Source organism: Arvicanthis niloticus, chromosome 9 (genome assembly GCF_011762505.2).
Source record: "Arvicanthis niloticus isolate mArvNil1 chromosome 9, mArvNil1.pat.X, whole genome shotgun sequence".
NCBI classification, from domain to species: Eukaryota; Metazoa; Chordata; class Mammalia; order Rodentia; family Muridae; genus Arvicanthis; species Arvicanthis niloticus.
In genome coordinates, this window is record NC_047666.1 from 57,187,631 (window position 1) to 57,205,685 (window position 18,055).

The 18,055-nt window shown below is 45.8% G+C and overlaps 1 protein-coding gene and 1 long non-coding RNA gene across 7 annotated transcripts in view; one reads left to right on the top strand and one right to left on the bottom strand.

The window, feature by feature from the left end:
• Positions 1 to 18,055, top strand: part of Cacna2d4 (calcium voltage-gated channel auxiliary subunit alpha2delta 4) — a 116,309-nt gene that overhangs the window by 14,281 nt on the left and 83,973 nt on the right. For all 6 annotated transcript variants that reach the window (XM_034511952.2, XM_034511953.2, XM_076940424.1 and 3 more), the window contains exons 7-12: positions 12,579 to 12,639; positions 13,181 to 13,331; positions 15,303 to 15,377; positions 15,780 to 15,869; positions 15,978 to 16,091; positions 16,361 to 16,439. In XM_034511952.2, the coding sequence (XP_034367843.1) occupies positions 12,579 to 12,639; positions 13,181 to 13,331; positions 15,303 to 15,377; positions 15,780 to 15,869; positions 15,978 to 16,091; positions 16,361 to 16,439 (570 nt within the window). The remainder of the gene's footprint in view (positions 1 to 12,578; positions 12,640 to 13,180; positions 13,332 to 15,302; positions 15,378 to 15,779; positions 15,870 to 15,977; positions 16,092 to 16,360; positions 16,440 to 18,055) is intronic.
• LOC143443515 (uncharacterized) lies at positions 2,147 to 11,437 on the bottom strand. Its single transcript, XR_013112595.1, has 3 exons — positions 11,220 to 11,437; positions 10,722 to 10,869; positions 2,147 to 3,916 (listed from the first exon to the last, which is right to left on the bottom strand). It is a non-coding gene; the product is annotated as an uncharacterized LOC143443515 (long non-coding RNA).

The following is an 18,055-nucleotide window of genomic DNA, read 5'->3' on the forward strand; positions in this document are numbered from 1 at the left end:
TGTGTGTGCGTGTGTGTATTTGTTTTCATTCCATATGTATATGGGTACCCAGGGAGGCCAGAAGAGGATGATGATTCCCCTAAAGCTGGATTTATAGACAATTTTGAGTCATATAATGTGTGTTACATATCTGTTTAAATTATTTATCCTACTTAGATCATTTGGTAGGTCCTACAAATTTAGAAAATCATTTCTTTTACATTTCTCAATTTAATGTAATAAATGTTTTTAAGGTAAATCATAATTATTTTTCTGAACATCTGTCAGTCTGGATTGATGTCTATCATATTGGCTCCCTTTTCATATCTAACTTCACTAATTTAGGCCTTTTATTCCTTTTATATTTAGGTTGGTTATTGGTTATCCTTAAATTTTTTTAATTAAAATAAACATTTTGGTTATGTGGTCTTCCATTGGAGCATAGTCAACCCACCTGAGTTGTACCCTTAAAAATGGTCTCCCCCTCTCCTGGTAGCTAGCAAGTGCCAATAGCTCCTTAGGTAGGGATGGGACTTCAAGCCCACCTCCCTTCTCCATGCTTGGGTTTTGTCTGGCTTGTGCTCAGCAGTCTCTTATTCTCTGTCTCAGCTGTTATGGATTTATGTGTACAACTGTTCTGCTTTGCCTGGAAAGCACTGTTTCCTGTAGTCATCCAACCCTGTCTCTTACGGCCTTCCCAACCAGTCTTCCACAATGATCCCTGAGCCTTAGGAGAAGGAGGAGGAGGAAGAGGAAGAAGAAAAGAAAGAGGAGGAGGAGGAGAGAGATGGAGAGGAGGGAGAGGAGAAAGAGGAGGAGGAAGAGAAGGAGGGAGAGGGGATGAGGAGGAAGAAGAAGAGGGGGAGAAGGAAGAGGAAGGAGAGGAGGAGGAAGAGAAAGAGGAGGAGAAGATGTTGGTGAGGAGGAGAAGGATGAGGAGTAGGAGTAATATTGGAGGAAGATGAGGGAGAGGAGGAGGAGGAAGAGGAGGAGGAAGAAGAAAAAGAAGAGAAGGAGAAAGAAGAGGAAGAGGAGGGAGAGGAGGAGGAAAAGAAGAAGAAGAGGAAGAGAAAGAGGAGAAGGAGAAGGAAGAAGAATAGGAGGAGGGAGAGAAGGAGGAGGAGGAAGAGGAAGAGAAGAGGAGGGAGAAGAGGAGGAGGAGGAGAAGGAGGAGGAGGAAGGAGAGGAGGAAGAAGAGGAGGAAGAAAAGGAAGAGGAGGAGGAGGAGGAAGAGGAGGAAGAGGAGGAGGAGGAGAGGTGACATACATGTCTCATTTAGGGCTGAGCACTCCGTAGTCTCTCATTCTCGGCACCTTGACCAGTTGTGGGTCTCTGTGTTAATCACCATCAACTGCAATAGAAGTTTCTCTGATGAGGTTGAGAAATGTACTGATCTCTTGGTATAAGGGTCATTACAAGTCAGTTTATTACTATGTCTATTTGACAGATTAATCGTGATCAGTTCTTCCCTGGGCCTATGACCTGTCTACCACAGGTTCTTAGCCCTAATATTAGTGCTGGAAACTATTTTCATCCCGTAGAGAAGGCCTTAGATCCAAGCAGAGGCTGGTTGGTTGCTCCCAGAACATTCATGCCACCCTTGCACCAGTGGGCATGTCCTTCCATGCCGATCATTGCTGTCCCATGCAGAGTTCAAGGGTGGGAAAAACTGGAGGTCACCTTCCTCCCTTGCTACCTTGCACAGTCGCTTTCAGTACTATGAAATCTAACCAGTAGGGAATAGACTTCCAGATTAATATCAGCTTGATTTTTTTATATTCTATGACTCTCACGTATGTGGTATGTTCAGCAATAGGGGCTTACTAGCAAATCCTGGAGACTAACTAAGAGCATTGGCAATATCCTGGAAGGTTTACAGGGTCTATGGAACGTCACTGAACAACTGCAAAAGGGGTAACCCATTCCTAGCACTCACCTTTGTATTTGTTAGCCTGTGGTGTCAAATAGAAGTATTGTTACCCCATTATTGTGTAACTCCATGTAGACTCTATATGTGTATGTATGTATGTATGTATGTATGTATGTATGTATGTATGTATTTTAGGAAGCTTCTACGGTGAGTTTCCATGTGACCTTTTCAGAAGGTCTGTAGTATTAGTTACCCCTACCTGTCTCCTCACCTCTCCATCATCCTCCCACGCCAACCTCACTTAACTCTTTCCCATTGTTCCCTTTATCCTTTGGTACTACTGCAGCCTGTCTCCCCTCCCTTTAAATCCATTCCCCATGGCCCCAGGCTAGTGTTCTGACCTCTGTGGGTATTGCATGCATTGAGTGCATGCATCTGATGAATCAAAACCACCATCCACCAATGAGAGACGCTTGTCCATCTGGTCCTGGGTTTCCTTACTCAGAATGGTTGTTTTCAGCTCCATCCATTTTCCTGCAAATTCTATAATTTCTTTTATTTTTATTTTTCTTATTTTTTTAAATTAATATATCATTACATCATTTCCTCCCTTCCCTTTCTTCCCTTCTCTACCTCTTCTATGTCCCCAACCTTGCTCTCTCTCAAATTCATGGCCTCTTTTTTGTTATTATAACACATACATATATATATATGTGTGCATAAATATATAAATACAACTTTCTCAGTACATTCAGTGTTACTTGTATGCATACAGTTTCAGAGCTGACCAGTCAGTATTTTATAACCAATTAGGAGGTTCATCCCTGGGGTAAACTATTTCTCTAACGCTCAGTATTTTTCAGTTGCCTGTAGTTCTTGGTTTAGGGTGAAACCTCATGGGATTTCCCCCCTCCCATGTTAGCATGCCTATTAGTGTCATGCTTGCTCGGGTCTTGTTTGGGAAGCCACATTGTTGAAGGGTCATAGGTGAAGAATCCCTGTCGTTGCTCGGAGATGCAATCGCAGAGCAATCCCTCTGGCTTTTACCATCTTTCTGCCTCCTCTTCTACAGTGCTCCCTGGGTCTTAGATGCAATGCTCTTAGATGGGTCTTAGAGTTGTATTATGGATGTATGCCTTGGGGCTGGTTATCCCATGATCTGTTGCTTCCTATAATGGCCTCTGTCTGAAGCAAAGAAAAGCTTCCTTGGTGAGAGACAAGAGTTGTGTTTTTCTGTGGGTAGAAGCGTTTAGGATGCAACCATGCTGGTTTAAAAAGTGGTGGTAGGACATTCTCTTCTGAGAGCCATGACCTCACTGGGAAGTTCTCCTCCCCAGCAAGCCAGATAGATTTCCAGTAGCAGACATGATTTCCCTCTGCTGAGAGGGCCTTAAGTCCAGTTAGACAGCTGTTGGTTACCACCAAGACATGACGCCATTATTGCACCTTAGGGATATCTTGCCATACTGGTCATGATTGTGGTCCATGGGCCTCACAGCTAGGGAGGACCGTTGGTTGCTTCTCTCTCTCTTGGGAGCTAGCACAGCACTGTCTGGCATTTGGAAAAGTAGTCCTCCTCAGGGAGGAGGCTTTCACGTCAGATCCAACTTAGATCTCCTGAGTCCTATCTGAAGAATGTGCTGTCTTCAGCAGTAAGGACTAATGGATGTAACCAAGGGCAAGAATAACAGCCTATATCACTTTGAGAGTCTCTTGAAGTACTGACCAACAAATCAAAAGGAAGTTCCTCATGGCTGGTACTGAGATTGTTGTTATGTCTCATGGGGAAAGCATTGTTGGCCTAAGTAGCATAAGAGTATGTGTGTGTGTGTGTGTGTGTGTGTGTGTGTGTGTGTATGATATACCTATTTACATATGTATGTATTATACGTATTTCTTATGTGTTAATAAAATATCATGATTTCTTCTGTTTTTTCAAGCATCCTTGTTTTTCCCGTGTCCCTCTTCATAACACCTACATCCTGCTCCTCCTCTCTGCACTGGCCCTGCCTTGACCCCTTTCTAGTTCTCTGGTTTCTGCAGTTGCTCCAAATTATATAGTCACACCTACAGATTTAGAGTGAGGAACCACAGATGAGATAAAGACAGAGACGGAGATAGGAGAGACAGACAGAGAGACAGAGAGAGATGTAAGGAGGGAGGGAGGGAGGAAGGGAGGGAGGGAGGGAGAGAGAGAGAGAGAGAGAAGTTAGCTGCTCCAGGATAGCCAGGACTACACAGAGAGAATGCACCACACATGTCTGTCTGGATCTGCCTCACCTCACTCTACATATGTTCTAGTTCTTTCCATCCATTTACCTCTGTTTTCATGATTCCATTCTTCATTACATCTGTATAGTATTCCATTCATCATGGGAGAAGATACCACATGGTCCTTACCTGTTCATCAGTTGATGGACACCCAGCTTGTTTACATTTCCTGGCAACTATGGACAGAACAGCTAAGACCATGGAACTATATCTATAGTAGGAGATAGAGGTTTCTAGGTCTATGCCCAAGAGTGCCACAGCTGGATCATGTGCAACATCTGTTTCTAGTTTTTTAAGGAATACCCACCATGAGTTTCATAGTGGCTGCAACAGTTTGCATTCCTACCAGCAATGAATAGCTATTACTCTTTCTCCATGCCCTCCTCCATCATCATCATCATCATCACCACCACCATCACCATCTTAGCCATTCTTATTCAACTTAGTTCTGAAGTTGAAATTTCAAAGGAGTGTTAATTTGCATTTTCCTGATAGCTAAGGATGTAGAACATTTTTAAGAAATGTTTCTCAGCCATTTGTGTTTCATCTTTTGAAGATTTTGTTTCCTTTCATACTCATTTTTTAAGCAAGTAGTTTATTTTCTTGATGTTTAATTCCTAGGGATTTTTTTGTATATTCTAGACACTAATCTTCTGTCAGATGTGTAGCTAGCAGATGTCATTCCCATTCTGTAGTCTGCCTTTTCACGTGAATGATAGTGTATTTTGCCTTTTAGTTTCATGATGCACCATTTATAAACTGTTGGTCTCACTGCCTGTGCTCTCTGGATCCCATTCAGAAAGTCCTTTCCTGTGCCCACAACTTCAGTGTATTTCATACTTTGGAATGGAATGCATACGGTGTACCAGGCCTTTTGTTGGCATTTTTGATCCATCTGGAGTTGAGTTTTGCACAGGGTGAGAGAGAAGAATCTAGTTTCATTTGTCTACATTTAGCTACCTGGTTTGGCCAGCATTGTTTGTTGAAGATGGGGTTTGTTCTCCAATGTTTATCGTTGGCCTCTGTCAAAAATCAGATGGCTGTGTGGACTTACATGTGAATCCTGATTGATCAAGGTGTCTGTTTTTATGCCAGTATCATGCTGTGTATAGTACCATAGCTCTGCACTGTGACTTGGAGTCTGGGGTGACAGCTAGTGTGTTTTCCTTGAGCCTCTCATGTAAGGCAGATGTAATAGCAACAAGCCACTCACCCTGCTATTATTTATCAGAGGTTAGCCCTATTTCCTCCCCTATTCTACTATTTTTCTACTTTCTACTCCCCTATTTCTACTAATTTTTATTAATGTATGACTGTGATATGGTAATGTTTCTATACATATACACTTTTAATAAATCAGCCCATTGACTTCTGGGCTTCTAAATTCTGAAGAGAAATCTCCTGATTATCTTATTGATGAACACCTTCTTTCCCGATGCTTTTTATCATTGTTTCCTTGTCTTTGACTTTTGAAAGTTTGACCATGGTGTCTCTTAGAAATGCCCCTTTTGTTGATCTTACTTAAAATTGAGGGGGAGGTTTATATTTTTATACATCATCTATGTTATATTTATACATTTATATTTATAAACCATCAAATTTGAGGAGTTTGGGAGCATTATTTTTTCAAATAGTCTTTCTCTCCCTCCCTCCTCCTCCTCCCTCCCTCTCTCCCTCCTCCCTCTCTCTATTTCATTCTTCTTCTCCTGGGACTGCCCCCATGCATATCTGCACTCCTTGCTAAACCTCATACTTTCTTCCTTCACACTCAGTAATCTCTTGTCCGACCTTTGCATTCACTGACTGACTTCTTCTGTCTGCCAGAGTCTGCCTTTGAAACTTTGTAGTCAGTTTTTCATTTTAGCTACAGTGTTTACAACTCCAAATGTTCCTTTTAATTTTTTTAACTTTTTTTTGTTGCTATTTCATTTTGTTCATATATTGTTGCTTGGGTTTCTCCATGCCTTCCTCTGTTCCTTTGGATGTCTTGACTTGAAGACTTGCAAAGTCTCTGATAGATCTGCTACCTAGTGTTTTTCAGGGGTGGTTTCTATCTATTCCCACTCCCTTGGATGGTCCATACTTTCCCTTTTCCTGGCTTTTTGGTTTTGTTTTCATTGAAAAGTGAGCATTTAAATCTAATGCTGAAGTAATCCTTCAAATCAGATGCCTTTCTCCATGGTTTGCTATTGTTTTATCCTTTTTATCGTTTTAGGCTGACTCTACTGAAGATCCATCTGAAGTATATATTTAAGGTCTCAGATTTTTTTTTTATCACATGCGTGATCACTTTGGTATATCCTGTAGTTTTAAAATATCTTTCCCTTTAATGCATTGCTCCAAAAACAGCAAAATGAGTTGGGAAGGAAAATACCTGGTCTTTAAATTTTCTGGAAGTAACTTGGGGTTGGAGAAGGGACCCACACCAAAGTGACAAGTGCAACAGAGATGGCCAGCAGCTTTCATGTCTCCATGCACGCATCCTGGTAGCCAGATTCAGCAACCTCAGTGGGACCCTCTATTTTGGGAACGCCGGGTCTTTGGGGCCAAATTTGACTCCTGTAAGCTGTGTGTTAGCTGATCTAAGAATACATGCACAGCTGCCTGCCGCAGGACTGACATGGGAGGTGGGCAGCTACTTCGTTAGGAGCTGAAGCTGATAGACACTAACTACAATTTACCCTCAAAGAATTCTCCCCCAAGGTGAAAGCCTTTAATAGACTCCAAAGTTCCAAAATAGTGATATCAGATATACTCAAACTATGCAATTATTGTCTAGGTGGGCAGGCTCCCAGGGCCTCCCACTCAGCCATCTTATCTTCCAAAATGCATCTGCTTCACTTGTTTTAAAGATTTATAAAGCCGGCTTAGGGTACGCACTTTTAGAATTTGCTTTTGCATTCAGTTTGATGCCACCAAGATTCAGCATCATACTCTCTCCATCCTCCTTGTCAACTATGGGATGCTTCCCACTCTTGTCTTTATTTTTTTTTTTCAGTATTTCTCTGAACATGTGCATTCTCATTCTCTCTCTCTCTCTCTCTCTCTCTCTCTCTCTCTCTCTCTCTCTTTCTCTCTCCCTCTCTCCCTCTCTCTCTCTCTCTCTCATGCATGCACTGTGGATGACACAGAGGACCCCCTGCATGCTAGGCAAGTGTTCCATCACTGAACTCTGTTCCCACCCTGTGAGTATTCTCATACATGTCCTTTGAGGCATGTTGCAGGGGTTTCCCTTGAGTCTGTATCTAGGAATAAATTTTCTAGGACTTAAGGTATCAGTATTCAGCTTTGGAAAACAAATTGTTTTCCAAAACACTTGCATCAATCATGTTCCCTTAAAGTGAGAAATAAGATACTGTGCTGATTCACACTTTATCTGAGTATTGTTAAGCCTTAAAATTCTCTGTTAGTCTATAATGGTAGTCACTGTGGTCTGACATCACAATTTCCTGAGCATGAGCATGGAGGTCAGAGGACAGCCACAGGACTCAGTTCTCTCCTTCACTCTGTGGGACCCAGGGATTGAACTCTGGCCATCAGCCTTAGCAGCATGTGCCTGTATTTCATAAGCCAGCTCGCCAGCCTGACCTTGGGCTCTGGATCCTCCTGTCTCCACCCCACTAGTGCTAGGATAACAGGCATGTGTCATCAGGCCTGTTTAATGTGATGCTGGGGATAGAACCAGGGCTTTGTGCATGTCAGACAAGCACCTGACCAACCCTGCTACATCCCCAGTACAATTTTCCCATGATTTCCCTAGTGATGCTTTAGTTATTTGGGGCATAATTTTAATTTCCAAACATACAGACATTTCACATTATGTTTTCACTATAAATTCCAAAACCCTGGCTGAAGAGACAGCTCAGTAGGTGAGAGTGTGCATTGTCCTTGAAGAGGACCCAAGTTCAGTGTCCTGTGCTCATGTCAGGGTGGCTTACAAACTGCCTGTAATTCCAGCTCCAGGGGAATCCTGCAGCTTTGGCCTCTGTGGACACTGGCAATCGCATGCATATCTCCACACACAGACCCATACACATGTCTATTAAAAATAATACATTTCTAACTTGGTTGCTCTGTGATCTGTGTGGTAATAACTGAAGTCAGTTGAAATCAGTTCTAATGGCCTGGTATGTCTCAAGCTGTTTAACGTCCTGTGTGTGCTGGAGAGGGATACACGAGGTCATTGGGAAAAAAAAAAAAAAAAAAAAAACCCTGCATCTTTGGCTCTGTCGTGCTGATGGTTTTGTTTCCATTTTCTGGGTCGCTGTTGCTTTGTCTGCTTATTGCGTCTGGATTTTCATCACTCCTCGCCCCCGCCTGACACTTCATTTTAAATTGCCTTCTTGGATGTCAGAGAGTGGCATTACGTGATACCTTTTTCCACCCTATTCTTTTTAGCCTTTTAATGTCATTTTATCTTGACCATGTCTCTTAAAAATACTTTATAACTCTTAGGTTTTTTTCCAAATGGACAATCTTCTGTTTGCACTGACTAGTTAACGCCATTTGCGTTTTTGTACTTGTTGGAGTGTGAAATCTTATTTTAAGTGTTTTGCTGCTCCCAATATTTTTACACTCTCTTTTACTTTTTAAATGTTTACCCTTTTTGATAAATCTCCTTCATCCATTATCCGCTCCTTTCTCAGTGTATCCATCTAAAAATAAGTTCCCCAGGTACTTTCAATCCTTCTGCAATTACTTTACAATTTCCTCAGACATATTCAACACAACAGAACATTACAAATACATATTATTATCTTCTTAACCAAAAATTTCCTTCCAAGAAAGGACTTTAGAAGTCCTGTGCTCTTGACCCTGTCCTTCCCACCCCTTCCCTGTGCTCCTGACTCCTCCCCTGTGCTCCTGACCCCTCCCCTGTGCTCCTGACCCCTCCCCTGTGCCCCTGACCCCTCCCCTGTGCTCCTGACCCCTCCCCTGTGCCCCTGACCCCTCCCCTGTGCTCCTGACCCCTCCCCTGTGCCCCTGACTCCTCCCCTGTGCTCCTGACCCCTCCCCTGTGCCCCTGACTCCTCCCCTGTGCTCCTGACCCCTCCCCTGTGTCTCTGACCCCTCCCCTGTGTTCCTGACCCCCTCCCCTGTACTCCCGACCCCTCCCCTGTGCTCCTAACTCCTCCCCTGTACTCCTGATGAGCTGTTCTTTCCAGCTTACTTTCCCTCCTTCAGCAGCTGACTCTCTGAAGGGTCCTCTCTAATGATAACCACCTCCAAGTGTGTGTACCTGCAGGTGCTTCCTCTTGCCCTCGCTCTCCAGCGATGCTTCTCATGTGTCACATTCCTAAAGCAATGGAGTTTTCCTCTCAGCGTCCTAAGACGTGTTTTCCTCTTCTGGCTCCCACCAGTGTTAGGAAATCTGCTATAATTTGGCTGCTGTTCCTTTCCTGGGTGCTGTTGAGATGTAACTGTTTTCCCTAGGATGTTCTGTTTTCTGTATCTGCATGGGGACGTCTTTTTTACTAGATTGAGATGCACTGTGCCTTCTGTGAATTGGGTTATCTATTCCAGAACAGTTGGCAGCATCTCTTTTTTATTGAGGGTTTTTTTTTTTTTTTGATGTTTGTTTGTTTGTTTATTGAGGGGTTTTTTGGTGTTTGTTTGTTTGTTTGTTGGTGTGTGTATGTGTGTCTGCATGTGCATGTGGTATATGCCTGTGTGTGTTCTGAGTATGTGTGTGTGCTCTGAGAGCATGTGTGTGTTGCGTGTGCCTCTTTGTGTATGTGTGCATTATGTGTCCCTGTTTGTGTGTGTGTGTGTGTGTGTGTGTGTGCAAGCATGTGCTATCATCATGCATGCAGAGACCAGCGGTTGACATCAGGTGTCTTTCTCAATCATCTACATCTTGTTGGGGGGTGTGGGGACATGGCCTCTCACTGAACCTGGAACCTGCTCATTTGGCTTGACTAGCTGGCCAGCAAGTTCCCAGAAGCCTCCTGTCTCTGCACACACCCCAGCAAGGAGATTACAGGCACATGAACTACAACAGAGTTTTGCATGGGGGGGCTGGATATCCAAACCCATGTTCCCAAGCTTGGAGGCAAGCACTTTACTGACCGAGTCATCTCTCCAGCTCCCCCCCCCACCCCCATCTCTGTAATCATGGTCTAACTTACAGCTCATCCCTTTTTCTTTTGTCATCTCCAGTGAGATATTTACTAGATCTTCTCATTCTAGAATCAACAAAACTCTAGACTAATCTTTCATGTACTGAATGTTCTCTTTCCCTATTCTATTTTCTTAGTAGGATATTTCTTTTGGCCTAGACTTTTTTCATTTTTAAAAGTTTCATAACTTTAAAATAATTTCTTCTTTCTCCTCTTCCTTCCTCTTCTTCCTCCTCTTCCTCCTCTTCCTATTCTTCCTCCTCTTCCTCCTCCTCCTCCTTCCCTTCTTCTTTACAGGGTCTCACTACACAGCCCTGGCTGGCTGGCCTCCAACTCATAGACATCCTCCTGCTTATCTTTTGAGTGCTGAGATTAAAGCTCCACAACTCCCAGCTAGCTTGCTTGCTTGCTTTCTTTCTTTCTTTCTTTCTTTCTTTCTTTCTCTTTTTCTTTCATTGAAGTAGGTTCTCGCTATTACATACCTCTTGTTATCCTGGAACTTGCTATGTAGACCAGGTTGACCCACCGCCCAGCTTTGTTTCATCACTCTCCATCTTTCTTCATTGACCGTTCTCTGTGGTTTCTCAAACACTCTGTGCTGATTGGTTTCTCCTCAGTATGACAGAATACCTGAAATAATGAGCTTATGAGGAAGACAGGGTTATTGTGGCTCATGTTTTCAGAAGTTGTCATGGTCACCTGGCCCTGTTGCCCTGGGCCCATGACAATACAGAACATCGTGATAGGATACATGGTAAATAAAGCAAAGCTACTTAGGCTATAGTGGTAGGGAAATCTAAAGGAAAAAATGGGGCAGGGTCCCAATACCCGCTTCAAGGCACACCAATGACCTAACTTCCTCCCACTAGGGCAGCACTTCAAGATTCCCCACAGGACACCATGCGCTGGGGACCAGGTCTTTAGTAGACAAGGTGATGAATCACAGCTGGCCTGTATTTTGTATTTGGTGGCTGCGTTACCTGTAGCTCTTGAGAAGACACTTCCAAAGGCCTTGATTTCACTGCCTTTGATCATCTTCATGTGTGAGCAGGTGCTGCTTGTACTCTGTAGAAATCCTATAGGCCTGGAACCATAAGGGAAGGAGTGATGAGAGCTTGGGAAAGGACCCGGGAGGTGAGAGAGAGAGGGAACCTTCATTTCTGTTTTGAATTGAAGGTAAGGCATCCAGGACTGTCAGTGCCCTCTCTTCTAAGATTTTGATTCAGGCCAAGAACACAGTTCAGCTATTCCTCCTCACTGTTCTAAAACCAAGTTTCCCATGATTCCACCGATGTCTGAGATCAAACTCCCATGACCCCACTGCTGTCAGTCTGAGATCGTTCCGAGACTTCACTGCTGTCGATGTGGCCTTGGAAAGGCTTCACTTTTCTAATCCCCTGTAGCCTGGGTCAAAACGACGCCGCACAAGTCCCATCAAGCCTGCCCTTTGCTCCTGCCCTGCTTTCTGCCTTCAGGAACTTAGCTTCTGGATGTTCCGTTCTGGCCTCTCACCCTGAGGACTCCATTCACACTTGGTGATCTCAAGGAACGGCCCTGTTCCTCTGATCCCACCTGCCATGAACCAGAAGCCCCTCAGAGACAGCAAGGCTGCTGGGTTTTGTCTCAGTGCTTTGTCTAGCATATTACAACCCTGTCTGTTCTTCTCACTCATTTTGAACCCATTATTCCTAACTATGGAGGTTTTTCTCCGCAGAGGATTTGTGCATCATCCTGCTGTGGGGCTTTGTGTGTGTGTGTGTGTGTGTGTGTGTGTGTGTGTGTGTGTGTGTGTGCATTTATCCCAACTAATGTTTAGATGAAGAGACAAAATCCAACCCCTGCACTCTGCTAGGGTTCAAGCAAGGTCTCTCATGCCCCTCACTTCATCCAGGAGACAGCTATTGAACACCTGCTCTGCTTTGTGCCAGGAGTTCCTGAAATCAAATTACTTAGTAACATATTTTCTCAGCCCAGGAGGGACCACACATGCTAATGAGCCACCTGGCTGGGGTGAGAGCCGGTCAGAGCACTGGGTCTCACCACTGTGCCCATGGCCAGATGGGCTTAGCTCCCACAGCTCTTCTCTCTGAATGATTTGAAGTTTAGCCTCACAAATAAGCCCTCGGCCCGTGTGGGTCTCTATTATGGCTCTGACCATCTTGATAATAAGTATCTTCCTTATCGTCAAAATGGTCTCCATCTTTTCTGGCTACCGCAGTTTACAGGGTGTAGCTGAGGACCCTCACCTCGGTCTCCACATCAGAAGTAGAACCTGTCCTGGGGGTTAGTCAGCAGTAGCCAGGGCCTCCAGGCAACTCACTGGGCCTTTGTCTCCCCAGGAATAAAGTGGATACCTGACGAAAATGGAGTCATCGCCTTTGACTGCAGAAACCGTGGCTGGTAAGCACTCCCAGAGGAGGGTTACTGGGCCCCAGCATTTCTCTTCCATACTTTGGGCTTGGCTTGGCTTTCTTGCACCCTCCCCCACACAGAGGCTTGGGGAGGAGACCTCAGTGGTTTAATTCAACCAAGGAATAGGAAGACTTTCTGGCTACAGTCCTCACTTCCTCCTCCAACTTATCCTTATCTCCAACTCAGTACCTAAGGCTGTCTCCAGATCAGCCTGCCTTCAGCTCTGCTCTTGCCAGACTCTTTCCCTGGTAGATCAGCAGTGTATTTGAGTCCCCTCCTTTCTTGCTGCCAGTCCCTCAGAGACCCTGGCTGTCCTCTGCCAAAAATGAGAAGGCTTATTACCAATCTCAGCACCCCCAACAGCCTCCATGTCCAGGGGTTACAGCACACAGTGAAACCTAGGGATGAAGGGGCATTGGTCTAAACTTGGGGAAACCCATGGACCAGACCAAATAAATGAACTGGAGGCCCCCAGCCAGGTGCAGTACAGCCTTGGCCTCCCTCCCATTGCCTCTCTCTCTGCTAAAAGGTATATACAAGCCGCCACTTCTCCCAAGGACATCGTAATTCTGGTGGACGTGAGCGGCAGCATGAAGGGGCTGAGGATGGCCATTGCCAAGCACACGATCACTACCATACTGGACACGCTGGGGGAGAACGACTTTGTGAACATCATCGCGGTAATGGCGGCTTCCTGCTCTGCACTTGCTCTTTGCTCCCACCAGCCCTGGGAAGATATTCTTTCCCTGAACCAGTGTTGTGCCCAGATTGCAAAAACCCCAGCGAGACCACCAGGAACCACGATTCCGATGCAAGCGCATGAGAGTCTTTATTCAAGCTCGAGCTTGGGCCACAAACCTTCCTGGTGGAACAAGAAGGGGAGTGGCTCCAGCTCTAGGTGAAGGCGGGTTATAAAGGAAAAAAAACACACACACACACACACAAGCGGGTGTTTCTAAGCCTTGGCATTACATGACAGGGTAAAGGAATGTTGGTCTCTTTCCCAGAGCCCAAGGGTGGTGGCTGTATCACTTCAAGGACAGCAGACAGTAGCTTTCTCCAAGGACAGCAGCTTAAAATAGAGTTTGGAGGACAAGGATGGAATCTATCATGCTGTTTTTTGCCTCTTCATTGGCCATGTCTCTCTAAGGGCAAGCTAACTTATAATGGAGTCTTAAAAACAAAATGGAGTTTATTCTGCTACCTTAGTCCCTTCACCATAAGAGCCTGTGTTTCCAACCACAGGTGCTTCTCACCACAGAGGTACACCTTCCTCTACATTGGGAACTCCTGAACTAGCGCTCACAGTCTGCCTGGGGTTTTTCTGAGATGATGTTTCAAGCTCCCCCCCTCAAAGTACCTGGAATAATATGTGAATGTGCACTCCCTCATTGAGGCCACATCCTCCAGCAGCTTCTTAGTGCCTGGGCACTGCTACAGAGAACCACCAGCCTTTACAGTGCCCCCGTCCCCTCCATGGGCTCCTGGCAGGATGGCTGCTGGCAGCCTCCCATCCACAGGAGGTCGGATGGTCTCGGACACTCTCTCTGTTATGATTCCTCTCCCTTTCCTTATCCCATTAGCCCAGATACACAGGCAGAAAAGAGATGCATAAAAGGAAGGGGGTGAGTGCTTAAAAGTACAACCAAATGGGGACCACTTGAGTTCCATTGACAACCACCCTGGGGTGCCATTTTGCAGGCCACTTGATGCAAAATCCTTCATCAGTCTGCATAGTTGCTGCCATTTTTAGCTGCTAGTGGAATTTATGTACCACGTAGACAGGCTTAGGCAACAGTGTCTTGCTTCAGAATGATCCCGCTGGGAGATCCAGACCCCGAGTTGATACCCAAGGCTCAGCTTGCCCGTGGCATCACTCCTAGACAATCCCTCCCTGGGTTGACTTCTGTTCCCATCTCAGAGCCTGTACTGTCAGATAGCTACATAAGCAGGCTCCATACTCTACCAGGGAGGGGAAGTGCACTGTCCCTCAGAGCCTGCAGCTCCTCCATCCCACACTCTGCCCTGCTTCCTCAGAGAAACGCCTAGGAAGAACATTTACTCCCAGAGTTCCCAGTGTAGCCCTAGCTCTTCAATGATGTGGTTACTGTGTCTTCTCTCGCCCATATTACTTAAGCAGAAAGTGGGTTAGAGACCCTGAAAATCTGTATTCTAACTACCAGGGAGATTGAGAAAAGGGGGCAGTAATACTTCATGTTTCTTCCTATGGATAGCTAAATGGCTGTCTACATGTGTGCAGACAAAGAGGAGTACATGTGCAACTAGTTGGTGGCCCAAACCTATAATCTCAGGATTCTAGAAACCAAGCCAAGAGATATGACTTAAATGTCAGGCCAGCCTGGGCTGCATAATGAGACCTTCTGTCAAAAACAACAAGCCGTAGTTTGGAATCCCTACTCAGACTGGGGAGGGATCCGTGCAAGGGAGGCTCTGGGATTGGTGTAAAGTATCTTGCCTTGGTGAACACAGAAATTCTCTAGAAGGTGCACCTCACATCAGAACCAGGATTTGGGGAGCAGCTTTAGAGTCAGGATCCCCTGCTTACTCTGTTCAGGCACCCCAAGATAGTGCTGCCAGTTGCCCTGGTAAGACATCTGCTTTCTCTCTGTCCCCTTTACTGTGGCTTGCAGTACAGTGACTATGTCCACTACGTCGAGCCCTGCTTCAGAGGCATCCTCGTCCAAGCAGATCGAGACAACCGAGAGGTGAGTATCCACCACAGCCCAAACTCCCATCAGGGTTAGGGAAGGCACCTGTGAAGACTGCTATACAGTGCCCTGCCCCCGCCATGGCCCCTGGGAAGAGCAAAGCAAATCGGTGGTTACCCTGGACTGTCCACCCTCTAGCTAGCCAGATCCTTGGCACTGCCTCTTAGAAGGAGATAGAATTGGCACCACGCCTTCCACATTTAGCTCATCTTTGGGCATTTGAGAAACATGGACTCAGGTGACTGTGGTTGGCTGCCCCTGTGGAGCTAGGGTCTTGCAGCCAGGCACTGACAACACTTCTAAGCACCCTCCCCAGTTAGGAGCAGAGACGAGGGTTCCTGGACCCACTTGATCCTCTGAGCCTCATCTTCTATTTCCCTCCCACCCCCGCCCTGACAGCATTTCAAGCAGCTGGTGGATGCGCTGATGGTCAAAGGCGTGGGTATCGTGAGTCAAGCTCTAGTTGAAGCTTTCCAGATCCTGAAGCAGGTACCAACTGCTGGCAGAGCCTGGGGGCGGGGCGGAGGGCCATAGAGGGAGGCCATATTGCAACTGCAGGTTGTGGCCTGTGATGACAGCCTCATTCCTATTCCCCAGTTCCAAGAGTCCAAACAAGGAAGTCTCTGCAACCAGGCCATCATGCTTATCACTGATGGGGCTGTGGAAGACTATGAGTCCGTGTTCGAGACCTATAACTGGCCAGACCGCAAGGTGACTGACTCCTGCTGGGAAAGCAGGGGAAAGGGGGGGGGCTCTCCTGATGCCAAGGGAGCATTCCCCTGAATCACGGTAGCCTTGTGTATAGCACAACCCCAGGTTTAAAGTTCTTTCCCGTTAGACTTGTTCACCAGTTCCCATATGTTCTAACTGGGTATCCCAGGATGCAAAGCTGGAGAACCCAGAACAGAGACATGTAGGTGAGCCCTTCATAAATGACCCTGCTGTTGCCTGCAGCTGCTAAGCCCGTCTCTTTTGGACAGGTCCGAGTTTTCACCTACCTTATTGGAAGAGAATTGACTTTCGCTGACCGCCTGAAGTGGATCGCCTGCAACAATAAAGGTAAATGACTTTGCAAAGCATTTTGCAGTCCACACAGAGACAGAGGGACAGCAGTACTGAGGGCCAGGCTTCTGGCCAGAGGCCCCTCCAGGAGCAATACAGAAGGAGGTTGTTCTCTGAACAACCCCATTGTTCAGAGAAAGGGAGGGCAGATTTCTCTGAAGCTGGAGCAGACAGTCCGTCAACCCCACAGGGACTCCAGGCTTATAGTCATCCGAGATGCAAATCAGAGGCCACTTACACAAGAGAACTGTCTCCTCAAACAAAGCCTTGTACAAATACACAGCACAGAGGAGTTTTTCCTCAGGAGGAAAAACTTCATCTGGGTTTTTTTTATTTTTTTTTTCAGCAATTTTCTTACCAGCTGAGCTAGACTAGTAAGAGAAAGCCATCTCTGCCTCCCCAGCACTGGCTTACAAGGGCAAGCCAGCACACCAGGCTTTTTTAAACATGGATTCTAGGGGTACGACTCGGGTCTTCACGCTTGGCAAGCGCTTTACTGACTGATCTACTACTCCAGCCCCCTCTACTTTTTATTTTCCCCTATTTATTACTTGATTGATCTTTTTTTCTGAGGGAGATTAATTTTTTTTATCTTTCCATTTACTTACTTATTCTTTGTGTATGTGTATGTATGCATGCCCATTTGTGCACATGCCCAGTCATATACATGTGAGGGCCAGAGAACAATCTGTGGAAGTTAGTTCTCTCCTTCAATCTTGCAGGTTCCAGGGATTGAACCTACTAGGTTGTCAGACTTCTTGGCAAGTGGCCCTACCCACTGAGCCATCTTACCAACCCTATTTATTAGTTTTACAAGACAGGCTACTGCTGGAAAGCCCAAAATGACTTCAAGTCATGGTGATCCTCCTACCTCAGCCCCCCAAGTGCTGGGATCACATGTACAAGTTACCACAAGTAACAAGTCAGCACTTTCACTGGAATAATGGTTTTTGTGTACCAAGAGTTCTCTTCTATCTGGGATCAGAACCCACAATCTGGGCTTGTAATGCAATACTATTGATTCAACAAAAATTTACTGTGCATGCTGTTCGAAGGCTGTGGCTCAAGGGCGATGGGACAAATGACTCAGTCTTGACCTTGGTGTAGCTAGCATGTGGCCCTCGGTTCCAATATGACTTGAATGTGTCATGATGGCACCAAGGCATGCACTGGACAGGGTGCAGGTTGGGCAGGGTGCAGGCTGGGCAGGGTGCAGGCTGGGCAGGGTTCAGGGACCAATAAGAAAGATACTTTCCCAGTTGGGGGAGTTCAAGGGAGGGTCTTTCACATCAAGGGAATAGCATGCTCTGGGCATGAGGCGTGGTAGAACGCAAAGCTGTCCCGTTTTGCTGGCATGTGGGACAAATGGCTGGGGGAGGTGGTGGGCAATGAGACCACAAGTTACTAAACCATGCACGGTCTCATTAGCCAGATGCCATTTTCAATAGTGCTGCTTTTCAATTTATCCTGAAAAGAATAAAGCAGACTGCTCCATAGCCTGAGGAAGACAGATGAGGAGGAAAACTAGGAGCTGTGGACACAGGAGGACAAGAGCTGCCATCTTGTTGGGGTCTCCAAACCGATTCTCACAGAGCATAACACAGCGAGATTTG